Source organism: Primulina huaijiensis, chromosome 14 (assembly GCF_012295235.1).
Source record: "Primulina huaijiensis isolate GDHJ02 chromosome 14, ASM1229523v2, whole genome shotgun sequence".
Lineage (NCBI taxonomy): Eukaryota > Viridiplantae > Streptophyta > Magnoliopsida > Lamiales > Gesneriaceae > Primulina > Primulina huaijiensis.
The window spans coordinates 17,475,585-17,493,578 of NC_133319.1; the positions used below are offsets into that span (position 1 = coordinate 17,475,585).

The window sequence follows — 17,994 nt, forward strand, 5'->3', positions numbered from 1 at the left end:
ATTCAAAATCAAATATACAATCAAAAAAACTCATACTTCAATACCTATTACATGTAAAATTGTAAAAACTTACGACTTGAGGTGTGACTTCCTAAGCTTCTTGTAACCGGCAGTAGGCATAACCCTTTATTAGGACCTTGCTCTGATACCAACTGTAACGACCCTCACTTACTACTTAATTTTTAACTTTTAAACTCAATAAATACCTACACATAGTTTTCAAAAATTCTCAGTAATTAAACCTTAAATTTTGAAATAAATTCATATACTGATTATTTCGAGGTGTGAAAATGATTCACGTCGACATCCATAAAATATTTTAAAACACCCAAAGAAATAATTTGTTTTCCAACAAAAATACAATAAAATAAATCAGAGTATTGAATCAGTTTTAACAAGCATAAACCTAATAAACTGCAAGGCCATCGGGGGTGCACTGCCTACGGTCCGAGCGTGCTCACTGGTCATAACTTCTAGCCTCCTCAACAACGTCATCTGCATCAATCAAGTATAGTGATTTTAAAGACTCACATTCATAAACCGTGAATCGCAAATACTACATAATAAAAATTCATGCAATTTAAACATACTTGATACCTAAATTACATAGGCATAAATAAATATAAAATGACTTTCTTGCATAAACAATTTCATAAAACATGCTTTGCTTGACATAACATAAACTTAAACATTTTGCATAGAGTTATGCTCAATGAAATGTGGCCCCATAATATAATTCGTTTGATTAAACTAACACCACAGCGTTTGGCTGACAAGGATCACCACAGCCCTTGGATTGGATATCTACTACCAATCATAAGATATGTTGAAAAGATCCCCAGACATGTTCTCCGATTTCCAGACCTGCACATGCATAATTTGGCCACAACACAACTTACATATCTCAAAAATAAATATTTTTGCACGTTATATTTATTTACTAACGTCGTGAACCTCGTTAAATCGAACCCCAGGTATGCTGCCCAAACTTAAAACTTACAAGCCCATAAACCTACATCTTACCCATACAACTCCCGAATTAAATAAAACAATTTACGACTTACCAAACGACTCGGGACTCGACTCACCCTTAACCAAAATCCTAACCTGCTGTCCAGACCCTTAGGAACACCTCTGGAACAGCCCAAACCATTGCATACAAGCCATGCAAATCGAGACTCATTCTATGCTCTATTCGACGCAATTTTGACACGTTCGGGTTCCTTACGGCTCCAAACAAGCCACAGCTCGAACCATCCCTTAAACAAGCTCTAGACCATCACCTTAGACCCTAACCAAGCCACTGATACAACCCTTACCAACTCAGGTTGCATGCAAAGGCCGTAGATCATGCAAGCCATGACAGCGTCTACCGCGGGTTCCATGCATGTAGCTGTCACTTCTTATTTCCAACGACTTTCCTACCCGACCAAACCATAACTGACCAAGACCAGGCCCATCTTAACACCCTAATACATGGTCCAGACCCTAGAAAGAGTCCTCAACTCGTCCCTAGCCTAAAAACCCATGGGTCAAACCCAAAACAGCAGCCCACATGCTTTTCGGCAGCAGCTACGCTCCTCGCTTCTTATGCACGACCAGCCCATTTTCCGACCTTACAAGGACCGATAAACAACATCTAAACACATCTTATTACTTGCCCATACACAACTACAACAGCCCGGACGATCCACGTGAAACATACACATCAAAAACTCATGAAAACATATATAAATATTTTCCATACAAGCAAGCCATAATCCAATAACCATGTAAAATTAAATTATTTTATTTAATATATATTATTTAAAATTATTTTAAGACATCAATTGCATAGTTTTTTTTTTTAATCAATTTATTTAAGAATCATCCCATAATACTTTTATCACATTTGACACAAATATTTCAAATTTTAAACGAAATCAAACCTAAAAAACAATTCATTGTTCAATATTGATAATTCTAACATATACATAACATTTTATCCCCAAAAAAAAGTACATAACATTAACATAACTTTAATATATCATATTAATTATATTACTTAAAAGACATGAACGGATGAGAGTAAGTTGTAGGAAACAGTCAATTGTCGTCTCTTATCACACCTATGCCAACCCAATTTTTTTTTTTCCTCTAAAAAATATATCAAAATTTCAATTCTTTGAAATATAAAATGAATTTTTTAATTCCGACTTATAAATGAATGAATTTGAAATCCACTGTCGTCAGTCGATAAATATCTTAAAATGATAGTTAAAAAACTTAAAATCCATTCTAAAATATTTAAACCAAACAAGCTCAAAAGACAGAGATTTAAAATTCTTAACTCAAAATGTCCAAATATAATTGACCAAGTATTTGGGACAAAATCAACACTTCATTAATTCAACCTAATCCATTTATTGCTTTGCTCACCAGAGTGTTGTGCTTAAATTTTTTATTGCTGAATTTACCTACAAAAATAATTATTTTAATATATTATATTAATAACTTTTAATTATTTTAACTATAAAGTATTTGGACTGTTGTTATTATTTTTTTAAAATATAAAACTACTACCATTAAAATTATTATCACCGATAACTCAACAACTTGTAATGATATTAATAATACTCTAATAATAATAATAATAATAATGACGAAATAATTACTGTTACTAATATCGTTATTAATTATAACAGTTTCTTACGATAAGAGATAAGAATTAAGATGTAGGATTCGGGCAAATAACCAGATATAGACAATAAGAAGAGTAGGTCTCTTGTCAGACGGTCTCACGAATCTTTATCTGTGAGACGGGTTAATTCTACCGATATTCACAATAAAAAGTAATACTTTTTCATGGATGACCCAATTAAGAGATACGTCTCAAAAAATACGACCTATGAGACCGTCTCACACAATTTTTTGTCGAATAAGAAATAATATTGATAAATTTGTTAAAAAAAAGTTCATAAATGTTTTTTTTTATAACGGGAGAAGTCCCAACCGCTATTCGTAGACGTATATTGGATAAACGTCAGGGCTGAACATAGTAACATGCAAATCACGTCAACAACGTAAAATACACCAGATAAGCATTGTGTGACAGATTCGTCCGTAAGATAGTCGTAATCACTTTTTAGTTTTTTTAAAGGTTACCAACACTCCCTACGAGTTTTGGGTGAAGATTTGGGGCTGTTTTGAGCGCTTTTCCATAAATTGGATACAAATTTAAATAGAATCATATCAAATCATCTAAAAACCTAAAAATAAAAAATTATTTGTTGGTAAAGCAATTGGATGTGAATATAATGTGGGCCGCCGAGTACGAGCCCAATAAGGCTCAGCCCAGTCCATAAACTTTTCTGCCTCCCATTGGGGCATACCAAAAATTTCATATTTGCCGCGCTAAGGTCAATCCGAAGCAGGTTCGAATATTGTCTGCTTTGCGACACCGAGGCTCGAGACATCCGAACCTCAGCTTCCGCCACCTTGTCTTAAGTTAAATCACGCGATTCCTCCTCCATTTCATGTCTCCAGCCGTCACAAACAGGTAAATCAAACCCATCTCCGCCACGAATCAATTACTGCTAAATCGCTAATAAATTCAATTGATTGTAATTTACTTGATTTTTATTTTTATTTTTAATTGTATTTTTATTTTTAATTTATTTAGTGGAGAAGAATCGAATCGGTGCTTTAAATGCTGTCACATTGATTTTTCGTCTACCCATCAGTCTCCCTCTCTAATCACGCTTGCCCATTTAATTTTTTCCCCTTTTTTTGAGTCATTTTCTGGTGAAATTTTGGTTTAATCGAAGCTTTTTGCATGCGAACAGGCAATTGTCAGCTGCTTTTAATTTTCCGCTTTTTTTTATTTATTTCTTGAGATTTGTTTTACCAAGTTCAAATTTTTATTTTGAATTTTCCAACTGTTAGTAGAGTAAATACGATAAATAAAAAATAAATAGTCAACTGGGAAGAAATATAGTTGTAATAAATTTCTAGGCTTCTATTCGATTAGAAGATTTTTTGAAAATCTGTCGCTTGCGTTAATTAACACTTCACGCAACGTGTTCACATGCAGTCGGCAATATTTGTATGTGTGGGTTAAGTCCCTTTCCCTAGAGGTGTGAACTAATAAAACTCTACTCTTTTGGGTTTCAAGAAGCGTAGGAGTGATGTCAGCATCGGAGATTCCGACGCAGCCTTCATCCAAGGAGGAGGCGGCGGTGGTGGTGAGAGAGGTGGATCCGCTGCTGAAGGATCTGAGTGAGAAGAAGCAGAGTTTCCGGCGGAACGTGGTGTCGCTCGCGGCCGAGCTCAAGGAGGTGCGCGGCCGCCTGGCTTCTCAGGAGCAGTCTTTTGCTAAGGAAACCCTTAATAGACATGTATGGGAAAGGATTCTTGTTCACTTTATCGCAAGCAGTAAATGAGATATATGAAGTGATTTTTATGTTTTTGTGTTTGGTTCTCTGAAGGGATTGGGATTGTTCTGCTATTCGTGGGTTCTCTGCTTTTATTGACATTTTAACTTGTAATTAGCAGGAAGCAGAAACTAAAGCTATGAACTTGGAAATTGAGAGAGTGAAATTGCAGAAGAGCTTAGAGGAGAGAAATTTGCAGCTGCAGGCTTCCACATCTGCGGCTGAGATGGTACTGCTAAAATGCTAATTCTTGGCATGATTAGCAAATTTTTATATTGTCCTGTTTCTTTTTCCTCTTAATATTGGTATTGAATAGGATTTTGAGGGTTATATTTTGTAGATCTGTAGGCAAAAAATTACGATGCTCATCTTTTGGAGTTTCTTTTTGGCTTTTCTTGTTTGTTCCATTTGGAAATTGAAAATCGTATTCAAATGTGTGTTTTCTTGAAGATTGTCTCACCTGAATAGAAGTTTGGTGGTTTGAATGATTTCAGGATCTTGTCTCCTTTTTAATATCGTCTAGTTGGAAGAAAGAGGAATCTTGAACATATATTAATGTCCTTCAATGTGCTTGCTTTAGAAATGATTGATTTATTTCTTGATTTATTTTTTCTCATTTCTAGTTCACTTGTGTGCATGTACACATTAGTAGTTATCTCATTTGTCGCTCAAGTTAAAGTTTTGCTGGCACCGACATTACATTATCAAGGTTTTCATCTCTAATTTTCGATTTTTCTATGTTTGAATAAAACAAATTTATTTAATTCACATTTAATTTTTCTTTGAGTGCTTTATTTGACATATGATCCCTGTTACTGTCATCTCCATACAATTATTTGTGCTTTCTCGTAATGCAATAATTTCATTATTTTGTTATTTGCTGCAGTATGTGAAGGAGTTGGATGATCTTAGATTGCAGCTTTCAGCCACTAAAGCAACAGCAGATGCGAGTGCAGTATCTGCTCAGTCAGCACATTTACAATGTTTGGCATTGGTAAAAGAACTCGAAGAAAAGAATTGCTCGTTGAAGGGTCACGAGAGTCTTGTAAGTAAGCTGGGAGAACAATTAGATCTTTTGCAGAATGATCTTCGAGCAAGAGAATTCTCCCAAATGCAACTAAAAGACGAAGTTTCAAGAGTCGAGCGCGAGATCATGCAAGCACTAGCCATGACTGGAGCAAGTAAAGATCACGACGTTCGGAAAATCTTGGATGAGTTTTCCCCGAAAAATTTTGAAAAGATTAATAAGCTTTTGAGCGTAAAGGACGATGAAATATCTAAGCTAAGAGATGAAATCAGGATCATGTCTGCCCATTGGAAGCTTAAGACTAAAGAGCTTGAATCTCAGGTCCGTCCTTGTTCTACTTTATTGGTGTAGCAACACTCAGCTTGACTCATCTTTGCATATGAAATGATCTCTATCTTGTTTATCTGTCAGCTGGAGAAGCACCACAGAGCCGATCAAGAGTTGAAAAAGAAAGTTCTCAAGTTAGAATTTTGTCTCCAAGAAGCACGAGCTCAAACTCGCAAGCTCCAAAGAGTAATACCACTTCCATATCTGGTATATTTTCGCAAACACATAGATGAACAATTGACACTCTTTATTTGTGTGTGATAAGCAGATGGGAGAGCGAAGGGATAGAGCATTGAAGGAACTTAGAGATCAATTGGCAGCCAAGCAACAGGGTACACCACCGAGCAGTGAAAAGCCGAATTTGTGGGAGACTTCAGGTTTCAAGATTGTAGTTTCGATGTCGATGTTGATCCTGGTAATGTTTTCAAAGCGGTAATGTAAGCTTGTTAAATTCCTGAGGTTATCTTGTACATTAGAATTAGGTGGATAGAAGTGGAGGAGGAAGGTAGCTAGGGAAGTAGTGGGGAAATCATGTTTTGTTTTGTATGTGTAGAGGTGTTTGTCAAATGGTTATTAAACAGCTAAGCACCTTCAATTATTAGAATGGTGTCGGCCACCTTTCCTTTGAAAGTCAAAATATGTGGAAGCAAGCTCACATTTTGCTCGTCTAAGTTATGAGTATCCTATTGATTGATGTGTGTGTGCTTAGTTTCTTTGATAATTGTTTAAGATATTTTTTCTAATATATTTTATTGAGAAAATGACACTTTTTACTGCAGAAGCTGCGTTGAACTAGTCATGTTGGTATTTTNCGAAAGTTTACTTGTTTGATTTGACATTATGTGTACACACACTACATGAAAGGACAAATTTTACGATGATTGTTGGTCAGAATCATGCAAGAAGTTTCATATTTGATGTGGCTATATATAAATACATATATATATGTCGGCCAATTACCTCGTATCGGCCAATTACCCAGTTCATAAGGTGATCTATTATGGATCAAGACCAAATACCTCCTGTCCTAAATTAGCCATCGGATTTGGGTTTCGGACATGTAATATTGAAATACTAATAAGATCAATTCTTGACTGTGTTTCCTGCAAAAACTGTACACCCAAAACTGACTCATTTGCGTGCCCAACAATAAGCTTCGGATCTGAGTGCTTGTCTCTATAAATCCAAAATGAGTTTCCATGTGATAAGAGATGTCATCATAGCAACGTAGCCGATAAAGGGCTGCAACCCATTCGACATGGAAGTGGAAGAAGTGTTTGCCATGGGTGGCATTTCACTGTACCCGGTGGCGGCACCACCCAAAGCCGGGGTGCCTGTAGGGAAGATTACTGGAGGAGTGCCTGAGCTGCAAAAGTTTAAAATGCAACTAGAACTTAGATGGAACCACTAATCTTTAATAAAATGTAACTGAATTCATGGCAATGAAAAATTATTGAATCCTTGGGTTTTTACCTAACCGGGGTAGCTCCGGATGAAGCTGGTACTGTCGTAGGACTCGTAGTTGGATTCGTCGTGATCGGAGGAGCTACTGAGTTGGGTAATGCAGAGGAAGATGACCATGTGTGATAAATGCAAGAACCTGAACCTATATAAGATGTAGAACTGGTTATCAAATATTCAAGAAAATAGGGGCTTAACTCTGCAAAAATTGTAAAATTCTAACAAAAATTACATTAAAAAAATTTATTCATTTATAAATTGCTAGCTTGTGGCCGTGTTTATTCTAACAAAAGGTGATTATTTCTTAATTCAAATTTGATTAAAATCATTTGACAGTATTCCCCATGTACGAAATATTAAATTTAGCCAAAAAATTATTATAAATTGAGATGTATTGACATGAAAATTAGAACATTAATTTAGACTAAAAGAGTCGTCAAAATATTTGATTGTTACAAAATATGTACATCGCCTAAAATGGAAAATCATGTGCCTAAACTATTAAAAATCACATTTTTTCTTGATAATGTTTATGTTTTTCTTGATAATGTTTATGTTTACTTACTTGGATTCATATTTGTGATGAAAGCAGTGGCCCCAAAGTCACAGCTAGTTTGCACTGGATTTCTCTGATAATAGCTATTGAATGCATACGATGCATGATTCTGCATAGTGTTTGGATTGTAGCAGCTTCCACCCTGCTGGATTGCTGCACAATCTGCTCCCCCGATCCCGCATGCATAGTCGAGTGCTGCCTGAACATCAGTTTCCGCCACTCCACTCCGGGCAACACACCAACTCTGCCCTGGAACGGCTGGTGCATTGGTGGTGGTCACGGGCTGAGCCACCACTGGGGTCGTGACTGGGACTGTTGGATTTGGATATGTTGTCCCAGGATTAATATTGGTCACCGGTTGACCTACTGGGTTGTTGTAAGTTGTGCTAGGAGTGGTGACAGGATTGGTTATAGGCATTGTGGGATTGGCTGGATTTGTAATGGGAACAGGATTGACCGAGGGAATGGTGACCGTCACCGGAGACGAGGTACTGGGTGGGACGGTAGCAGTAGCAGGAGTGGTCACAGGATTTGTTATAGGAGGAGCAGTGACTGGATTGGTTATGGGAGTGGTGGGATAGGGAGTAACAGAGGGATTGGTGAAATCGTGCCGAATGTTTCCGACTAATCCCTTTCGTGATATATGGAGTGTATGTTCATCTTTCATTCCGAGTTCATTCTGCTTAAAATCCTTAACCAGAATGTGCAATGATCCTACAGATGTAGCAAATGGAGTGAATTTTCATTCCCCATGTTACGAATCAAACAAGACATGCACTATAACTCTTACCAGAGGAGCACGAAATGCGAATCGCCAGAAGGAAACAGAAGGTAGATATCGAAGCTGCAGTATCCATTTGAATGAAGGTGTCTTTCTTTCTGAGTTGAATGGGATATCCGAATGTGAAGGGGTTGGCATACAATATATGTATGTATGGCACAAGAAAAGCAACAAGTTGGCCATTTAGAAATAGATAGAAAAAGTTTGAAGACAAATGCATAAAAGTTGAGGAAAGTAGGATAAAGTAAAGGAAGGATTATATCTCTACAGCAAAAGAAAAGTGCTTCCTTTGTCACGAAGAATGAAATTTGAATATGTATTTGCTTATCAATAGTGGAAAGAATCAAGATATGTATAATTGTTGCCAATTTCCGAAAATTGAGCTTAATATACTGGGATTAAAATTGGGATTATTATATGGTAGATTATTTCTCTTCTGACGATGATGATGTCAAAAGTTAGTCTTTGAAATACCGATATGTCAACTTCTATAAAAATATGAGGGACTCGTATTAGATTAATGAGGGAATCACTCCTTATGTAGCAAGGATAATCAGTTTGCTTTCCAACAACATATACGTATGAAATCCACTATGAAAATGCAACTAAAACGAAGTATAAATGGCTAGAAAAGAACAATTTGTTAAAAGAAAATTATATAAGAAATTTAAACTAGAAAAAAAGTGATGACATATTCACATGACAGATGGAAAAAGAAGTTTATCATCTCCACACGATCATGTCCGATCCATGCATGTGAGCTCAATGAAATTAGTAATTGTGGTGCTAAAATGACTCATTCTTTGACAATCAAAGCTACTTTTTTTTTAAAAAAAATTTATGGATAAACTTAAAATCTCTTTCGAGGGTTTAGATTCTCTGCTCCACGCACACACCCACTGACTGCTACATTCATATATATCTTGGCACCGTACCTAGAAAGTTGATGCTTTCACCCTTGCATGTAATGTGCTTGGCCACTAGCTAGCATGAGGAAATTAGGATAGATATCTCAAAATCACGTTAACAATGTCTTTTCTATTCAAATGGAGTTTTTTTTTAATACTAACATTCAAAAGAGGGTTATTCCACTTTGTAGTTTTATTGTCATGAAACCAACATGATAGAACTTGACTTGATTTGAATGAACAAAAATGAAGATAGAATATAGAACTCAATAAGAAGTTTTATTAACCAAAGAAAAACTCACGTAAAGTAACGTTACAAATAAATCAAACATGTGAGCTCGATTTTGATATCAATTCTAGATAAAACGTTTGTTACTTTTCCAAAAGTTGTGACCAATACTGAAAATGTAACTCAAATATTTTAAATCAACTACAGCTCAAGTACCACACTTCATTCGTTATCTTAGGAAGAGAAATTATTGCATCTAAAAAATAATAACGGTAAAATATAAGCTACTCAATTTTTGCACATAAATTTTTTAAAAATATATTAAATTTATAAGCTTATCAATTTTATTTATTTTTTGTCGTTGATCTAACTGAAGTCGAATTTACGATGAAAACCATTCAATATCAATTAAAATTGCTAACTTGTTTTAAAATTTTATCGAGCGTATTCACTAATTAAGAAAAATGTATTTATAACGTATCTGTTAAACCTTTTTGACTTAAAATTTCGAGTAATTTATTACCAATGTATATTGGAAAAAGAGAGATTTATTCATTGATTATATTAAATATGGAACGTATATTACGCCGTCTCAATGCCTTAGTATCTTATTATAGTATAAAGGTCCAACAGTCGGGCAAAATGAATTGTTCTTGCATGTCATGCACCTCAGGCAGCCACTGAGGGACTCATATCAGCAACAATGCGACGGTACATGTGGTGATCCGAAGTGCTCTTAAATCCAGGTATGAAATCGGACAAGAATCTTAGGACTGCAGCTAGGTGTTGTGGATCATCAGCAGCACAAGCTGCTTCAAGAAACAGCGATGGCTGAACTGTGTTAACCTGAAATTCCCCAAGTTTATAGTCAAGTCAAATTTGATGAAAGGAGTCGAGAAACCTCGTATTTACATGTCCTTAGCACGTAGACAGTATTTACTCGGAACGATAGCGGAAAGGAAATTGCAAATTTTTTTTTTTTTGTGCAGATGACCACAAGCATCGATAACAGTTTTCATGTAAAACAATCCAGGTAAAAATATAATCTTTTACCTTATTCTTTCGTGCAAAACGAAGAGCTTCAAGATAATACCCATCTTGTACAAGCAACATCACATGGTCATGATGAAACGAGAGTTGTCTAAGCATAGCCATGCCCAACTTTCTTATTTGAAAGTTCTGACGTCCAGACTCGAGAAGCTGCAATGCCACTTCTCTTGAAGGCTCAATAATCTGCATTATGGGGCATCTAAGTTATGTAGTTGACTCAAATCAGACATGAACTATTAGAGCAGTCCCAGGAGTAAGTTGGCTGAAGTTATTTGAGGCATTTTAGGGGAGTGAAAGTAGAAGTACTAGGACAAGATCCGATTAAAAGGGATTTTGGTGGACTTAAGGCATATAGTGGTGGGGGCGCACATCATCTTACATCTCAGCTGACCAGCCCAATCAACCTTCTCTTGAAATTAATGACACAAACATACAAATCCAAGTGTTACCTTGTTCGTGATAAGCATTCCAAGTTCAGCATAATTATCATCCCGAATTAGTATTTGTACCATCAAAACATAGGTATTAGGTTGCACTTTTAGTTTTTCCAAGCTAACCCTGCCATTATGGAGACAAAGGATAAATCTATCAATAACTCGAGCGGGAACGACAACATTCTCAAGTCTCAACCAATAAATGGAAGGCAAAGAGCCAAATCAAGAAAAAAGAGCACAGCTTTTACTTAACAATGATCAGGTGACTGCTCAAGCCAACATCACAGAGAGAAGGCCGAACAGGAAAGATGAAAGGTCTCCTATTTTACTTCTAAAGAGTATTTATTTCTCCATGGAATTTCCTACAGAAGTCTATCTGCCACTTTATAACTTGCTTTTATTTTCAGACTGAAAGAAGTAGCACAAATCCATACACGGTAATTTACAAGATATTGCAATCTGAGAAGATAGTTTGGTCAAGCTTACCTCCGTATAAACTCAACCATCACAGCCACCAAGTAAGATCCATCCCCTGCCATCTCTTCCTCGATAGGGGCAAACACAAATTGATGCACATCCGCTGATGAAATTACAGCCGAAGTTGAATGGGACTCCGGCACATCAGAAGCATTATTATTGAAGTGGACGTTACCAGGCTCAAGAATTTGTACTTGCCCAGCAGCAGAAGCATTCAGTCCAGATGCTTTGTACTCCATTACGTACCCCATCTCTGATTTACCAGTTGATGAAATCATAACATGTGATTTCATTTGGTTAGATGCGGAACTCGCTGTACCATCAGAGTCCGAAGCTGAAAAGCTAGATTTGTTATAAGATTCATTCCCAACACCAGTTTCAGGTTCGTTTCTGATGGACTTCCCAGATGCATCTAATCCACTGGACTCATCAACAACCACAGGAGGGATATCTATATTGGAAACACCAGAGGCTGATGTTTCCTCTTCTTTGGTCCTCTTGTTATAGGTGCCTGTTTTTATTGCATGATTGTATGCCATGAGGAAAATGTCTAATGCCTTGGCAACCATGGGGACTGGCCTTCGTTCCAAAATAATAGTTCTGGCAATAGCTAAGCACAACTGCTTAGCCTGAAACCATCAAAATTGACAGATTAATAACAAAAATGAGTTGGCTAGCGGGGATATCTCAAAAGTAATTTTTTTGTCAATTATATTCAATAGTCATTACATAGAACATAGTTCTATTAACTGCAAGCTAAATTTTCCTCCCAACACACCCAAAAGGCACTAGAAAATACTCAATAGGAAAATTCCGGGGTAAGCTTGGGTAATTTTCGAGAACTGTCATGAAGTGTTTCCGTGAAATGTATTTCTTGGAAATGAATTGAGCGATGAGAAAGAATTATAGAATAGTGTTAATATGTTTATGTATTCAGTAAATAAAATGTTGCCCCGAACGGTAAACAAACATTGTCTTAAGAGTGGAGAAATAAGCAATCAACACTGATTGCATGACTTAACAGACTTCATTCCCTGTTAAGTTCTACTTCATTCTGGTGTCTCTTTCAATCATTGAGTCAATCAAAATTTCATGTGAGCTAAACCAAATATGTTTTATTGTGAACAGAGGACACAACATATCACGGAGATCATAAAAATTCAAATGGCAACACTTTACCTTGCTCGCCTCTAACCTTCTTCTTTGCAGGAATTCTAGCATGAATGGTACTTCCGAACAACTGGCGGATATGGCCTGAAATGGAAGCATGTAATGATAAAAGTAGAAGATATTACAAAATTACGAATGAACTTATCTGAAAAACTTGCCTCCAAATCCACATGAATTTTCCACAAAAACCCAGTTGAAGCATCACACACAAGATCAGGAACGAGAAAATTCCAGTTCTCTCCATAAATGGAGACTTCACTTGGGTCATTTGATTCTGATGAGCAAGAAGTTTCACCAGTTGATTGAGAGGATGTCGTGTTAGCTCTAGAAAAACCTCTCAGCAATAGGGGAAGGGGAGCTGAAACAGGTGCTTGTGTATCTGCATACATATCGTATAAAATAGCAACCTTTGCATCCACTTGATGAATAATCAAAATGTTGTCAACCACGCTCACTCTGATCCTATCAGAGTAAACAGGCAGTGAACCCTGAAATAGAAAATAATATAGTTTCAGAAAAAAGAAAATATAAAAAAATGAAACATGAAAATATCAAATATCCTGATATGTTAAGTTTATAATCTTATGATACATGAAGGTGCATTAATAACAACATGCATATGCCAAAGACAGCAGAGAACATATCTGTGTCAACCAACCTTTGCAGGTTCCCCTTTCTGTAATCTTTTACATTGCACAGAATTCCAAGGAATCAATCATAGAAGACCCTCATTTGATTTAACGACAGAAAAATATGGAGATACCAAGACAGGGTTATATTTTTGGTTTGTAAGAAAAGAGTATTAGGTCAAGATTTTGTTTCTAGTTTGTTAGTAAAGAGAAAGTTTCGTGTTCGAATTTCTCCTTCGCTTCTTTTCTATCACAAATTCCAACAAAGGAGGAACATACACTTTGATGATAATTTACAGCTTTAGCATTTACAACTGATTTTATTCAGAGATAATATTCACACTGTTACAAAGATAATATTCATAATCATAAATGTAATACACATGAGAATTAAAAATTTGCCTGTTGTACAACAGCATCTCGATAAAACCTATATGAGTGAAGTAACATAGCAACTCTATCGAACTGCAGGCAATAAATCCTGCCATACCTGTAGATCAACAAAAAGATATTAAACCAAAGAGGAGAAAAAACTTGAACTCCAAGTAGGTAAAAAACCTATAACTTCCCTCACAGATAGGAAAAGATAAAGAGAAGAAACATACACAGTAATGATATGAACGTCATCAGCAACAAGAATGGGCTTACTATTCATCTCAGATTTGGTCATGGTCATCTCAAACCTGGGTAGGCGGATGGTTCCAGCAGATGACAGCTAGAATGGAAAAAAAATTGAGATTTGTCATACTCAGGGAAAAATTTAATGAAGAAACTATGTTTAAGTCACATGTTCCTTAATATAACCACCACGAAGAATAGTACTCTTTGCACACATTATCAAACAAAAGGTTATCAGCCATTAAAGGTCAACAAGCACTGGCGGAGTAATTTATTCAAGAAATTGGGACAAGCTCACCTTAATCTTCCAATATATTACTCATAATCATCATTCACTACTAAAGTTAAAATAAGATATTGTTCAGAAATTGCATAAAAAATCTTTTTATGGAAAGAGAAGAAAGTTTTGGATAAAGAAGAAAGAAAGTGATTACAGCTGCTCCTACCTGATAACCTGTAAAACTCTTGCACTGCATTCCTGAGGCAAGAAGTACCAATCTGCTTTCATGGGTGTAGATGTACCAACTAATATTCTGTTTTTTGGTCTCAACCAAGTGCAGAGATTGAGACTCGGAATTGTAAGAGTACAACTCCAGTCCGCTGCAATCATATAAGATTTTAGAAAAACCAAAACAAGACATAAAACCAAAAGAATCTCACAGTATGGGATTTAAAAATTTCATCACGAATGCCTAGAAAGGAAAAGTGGGAAAAAGTATTTAACTTTTGAAATTTAAAGATTCCACTTAAAATACTAGAGAGGCGGAAAATTTCCATCAAACAATAAGGTAAATGGAACACGGGAAAGTAGTTTGAAGTGATGATAAAAGATACTGTGTTTTTTAAAGAATAAAAGCGAAGAGAAGAATGCGGCTAAATTTATTCAAAATTGTCGGACATCTATAGATTTAAAAAAGTAAACAAGCATCAATTCTTTGTCCATACTTTTCAAGGGTGCAAGGCCTCTGATTCCTAGAACCTAGGCACGAGGCAAGGAGGCACGGTAATTATTGAAGCAAGGCACACGAAACCATTAGTTATCAACTCCAATATTGTTACAAAGTCCTACTATATTGGGCTTATACCAAAATAGGCCCAAAAGTATATTCTCTTTGAAGAATCTAGATGGTGAGGAGCGGGCTTTAAATGTGAGGGGAAAGGGACGGTTATGCATTCTGTCATTTTCTTCATCTGTTTGGTGAGAATACTAGCAGTGGCTAGGGGAGAAATTTTATTGCTTGTACAGAGAATTATCTCTGGGAACACTTTCAGTTTATTTCAATCAATATTATTTTCACTTTCTTTGTTGATTTGTCTTTCAATACCTAGCTATATTACTATAACTTTGTGGCCAAGAATCAGCACTGTAACACCATTATATTTTGGAAACTATATGTGTGAAGAAAATTGCCGTACACATTCTGATATACACTTCACAAAATGTAAAACGAAACATAAGTCAAGTTTACAGGTAAATATTGATGATTGTGGCATTGCATTTCACAGTGGACTTAGAATCAAGTGACATAAAGGAGTACAGAAAACACACCACTACAAGCATGAACAATTCATTCCAGTAAAAGAACTAGAAATGTTTTCCAAGATGGTCATAAAAAGAAACAAGAACGATATTTGATGCACATGCAATTAATACTTCACAATCAGAGCCACAAAGATAAAAAATGTTGAAAAACAATGATGAATTATGATATATAATAGAAACATCACAGAGATACAAGTTATATCAAGACTTGAGAGGGGGAGAAATTAGTGAGGCAACAAACACATATTCCAAAGTGATTCTCCCAAACATATTGGAGCTTCAAGGCTACAAAATTAGAACAATACTGGGTGAAAATGTTTGGGTTGACCTTCAAATTTATCTACTAACCGTGGATACCAAGCCGGATTCAGTAGAGAAGTCTCGGTCGCACTTTGAGGAAAGGACTTTGGGCCTCATGTTTTCGTCTATCACAATTTTAAAACTTGTTTTGTGGCTTAATTTTAATATAAAGAAATTAATACCTTGTTTTGACAAACACAATATCGCACACTGCACAATCTGTCCAGAAAAAACCGAGAATCTTCTCCGAGTCAGACCTGCACCTTTGACTAAATGCTTTTCCCGTTTCTTGATTCCAGATCTCAATCTCATGACTAGATCTTTGGATAGCCAAAAGCTTGAGATCTAAAGAATATCGAATGGAGAGCACAGAACCTTCACTGATTGGATCAGAAGATGGAGCCACAGATGGATTGTATGGAGTGGTTTTCCACGAAAAAACCTACAAAAGCAGGATATTCATAAAAAAAAGGTGAAAACATGAAGTCTTGGACTTTAACACAGATTATCATATATTCATATTTACATTGTGACAACCGTAATACCTGGTCAGAAGTCAAGGCAAGAAGTAACTTATTCCCATCATCATAAAAGAAACTTCTTGATCCAGGAAGTTGGCATCTTAGAGGTGGACATTGGATGTAAACGTGTGACAGTGCATTAGATCCACCATGACATGTACGATTAGAAGAAGATGTCGGTCCAGTCATTTTAATTTCTTTTCTTGAACTAAGCAGCTAAAATTTAATCAAGCGACCTTGTGACTGATCTAACCTGTAATAGTTTTGAAGTTAAGGTTCGGGTGAGAGTACCAGTGAGAAGCCCAAAGTATGATAGAGAACATTTATAACGACTCAAAGGAGGAACATCTTTTCAAATACCTAAGTACTTTTATGAAATGACACCATTTCAAGACCGAGTTGAACAATCAATGCCATTGAAAAGTTCACAGTTCAAACAATGTGATTTCTTGAAGTCAATGTTTTCCTCGAAGCTGAATAGAAAAAATCAGACACATCAAGGCTTAAGAGTGAAGAACAGTAAAAAGAACAATAAGAAATATTGACAACATTTCTATTTCATATATCTGGATATCTATAATAATCATACCACTCTCTGCATGCAACACTTTAAAGTAATGAACTCTTTTGAGCACATATCCCGTTCTACTTCTGGAACCCTGGATGCAACACAACTGCCATACAGTTTAGCCTGAAGAAATAACAAAAATGGAACGGATCAATATCTGCTGATAAATAATTCTATCAACAGCCGTGAAACGAAGTGAGCAATTTTAGAAGAGCAGATTGGACCCTAAAATGAGATTCCTGATAAGTGCGAGGAAAGGAAGTTCAGGCTGGACGGAGAAAATAAAGGAAAAGAAACTGGCCAAATTACAACAGTCTCAACCCTACTAACCACTTTCTTTCATAGCATGCGTTCCCAGAGTAAACACGGGGCCATCCCCCTCCCTCATACATTGCATTTTGAAGTTCAATAAAAAAATGTAACCCTTGACACTAGTGAAGAGAAATATGCCAAGCTCTAGATCTTATACCTCTAACCAAGTTGAGATTCAAATTCCAACCACGGCAAATTCGGGGAATTACAAAATATAATTGAGTGAACATAACAATATCCAGCAATGGGTAATGGGTATCTGACAGGATAGCAAGTAAAAGCACGCGATGCAGATCTAACTAGCACCATCCATTCTCAGCCTAAAAACAGTTCCGGAAAGAATCGATCTTTCTAATCGAAAACATCTCCCTTCAATGTTTACACACATCTATCCTAGAAATTATTAACCAACGAACCTCAGCTGAGCAATTCACCAAAATCCGCCTGAGTAACGATGTCGTAGCATTATTCTTCTCCTTCATCATTCACGCACAATATGCTAATCATCGGATCGATTCCTTATTGCAGTTAAAATCAAACAAACTTCTTCGTCTAAAAATCAAATAAAAAACTAGAAAATATAGAAAACTAGAAAATACAGGTAGGTAATTGGCGACAAAGGCTGGGGTTGAAGAAGGGGAGAAATCAAGATTTACACAGCAAACTTCTCA

At 36.1% G+C, this 17,994-nt stretch overlaps 3 protein-coding genes across 6 annotated transcripts; 1 reads left to right on the forward strand and 2 right to left on the reverse strand.

Annotated features, from left to right (window-relative positions):
• The first annotated feature begins 3,752 nt into the window (after nt 1–3,752).
• On the forward strand, nt 3,753–6,461 carry LOC140957696 (nuclear envelope-associated protein 2-like). 2 transcript variants are annotated; one of them, XM_073415043.1, is made up of 5 exons: nt 3,753–4,376; nt 4,534–4,641; nt 5,299–5,760; nt 5,851–5,952; nt 6,035–6,461. In XM_073415043.1, the coding sequence occupies exons 1-5, from the start codon at nt 4,167–4,169 to the stop codon at nt 6,200–6,202; spliced, it is 1,050 nt and encodes a 349-aa protein (XP_073271144.1). In that variant the 5' UTR covers nt 3,753–4,166; the 3' UTR covers nt 6,203–6,461. The 2 variants fall into 2 exon arrangements, with proteins under 2 accessions (XP_073271144.1, XP_073271143.1); XM_073415042.1 differs by having other exon boundaries at nt 3,765–4,376; nt 4,531–4,641.
• Nucleotides 6,462–6,810: 349 nt separating this feature from the next.
• Nucleotides 6,811–8,762, reverse strand: LOC140956728 (uncharacterized). Its single transcript, XM_073413587.1, has 4 exons — nt 8,574–8,762; nt 7,793–8,497; nt 7,240–7,372; nt 6,811–7,132 (listed from the first exon to the last, which is right to left on the reverse strand). The coding sequence occupies exons 1-4, from the start codon at nt 8,638–8,640 to the stop codon at nt 6,943–6,945; spliced, it is 1,095 nt and encodes a 364-aa protein (XP_073269688.1). The 5' UTR covers nt 8,641–8,762; the 3' UTR covers nt 6,811–6,942.
• Nucleotides 8,763–10,231: 1,469 nt separating this feature from the next.
• LOC140956805 (uncharacterized) lies at nt 10,232–17,994 on the reverse strand. 3 transcript variants are annotated; one of them, XM_073413678.1, is made up of 14 exons: nt 17,740–17,994; nt 17,033–17,102; nt 16,804–16,916; nt 16,468–16,696; nt 16,105–16,364; nt 14,526–14,679; nt 14,067–14,176; nt 13,864–13,951; nt 12,991–13,320; nt 12,842–12,916; nt 11,672–12,291; nt 11,201–11,309; nt 10,755–10,934; nt 10,232–10,547 (listed from the first exon to the last, which is right to left on the reverse strand). In XM_073413678.1, exons 4-14 carry the CDS (start codon nt 16,630–16,632, stop codon nt 10,371–10,373), a joined length of 2,268 nt encoding a protein of 755 aa, XP_073269779.1. In that variant the 5' UTR covers nt 16,633–16,696; nt 16,804–16,916; nt 17,033–17,102; nt 17,740–17,994; the 3' UTR covers nt 10,232–10,370. The 3 variants fall into 3 exon arrangements, with proteins under 3 accessions (XP_073269779.1, XP_073269777.1, XP_073269778.1); XM_073413676.1 differs by having other exon boundaries at nt 17,033–17,134; XM_073413677.1 differs by lacking the exon at nt 17,740–17,994 and adding an exon at nt 17,481–17,695 and having other exon boundaries at nt 17,033–17,134.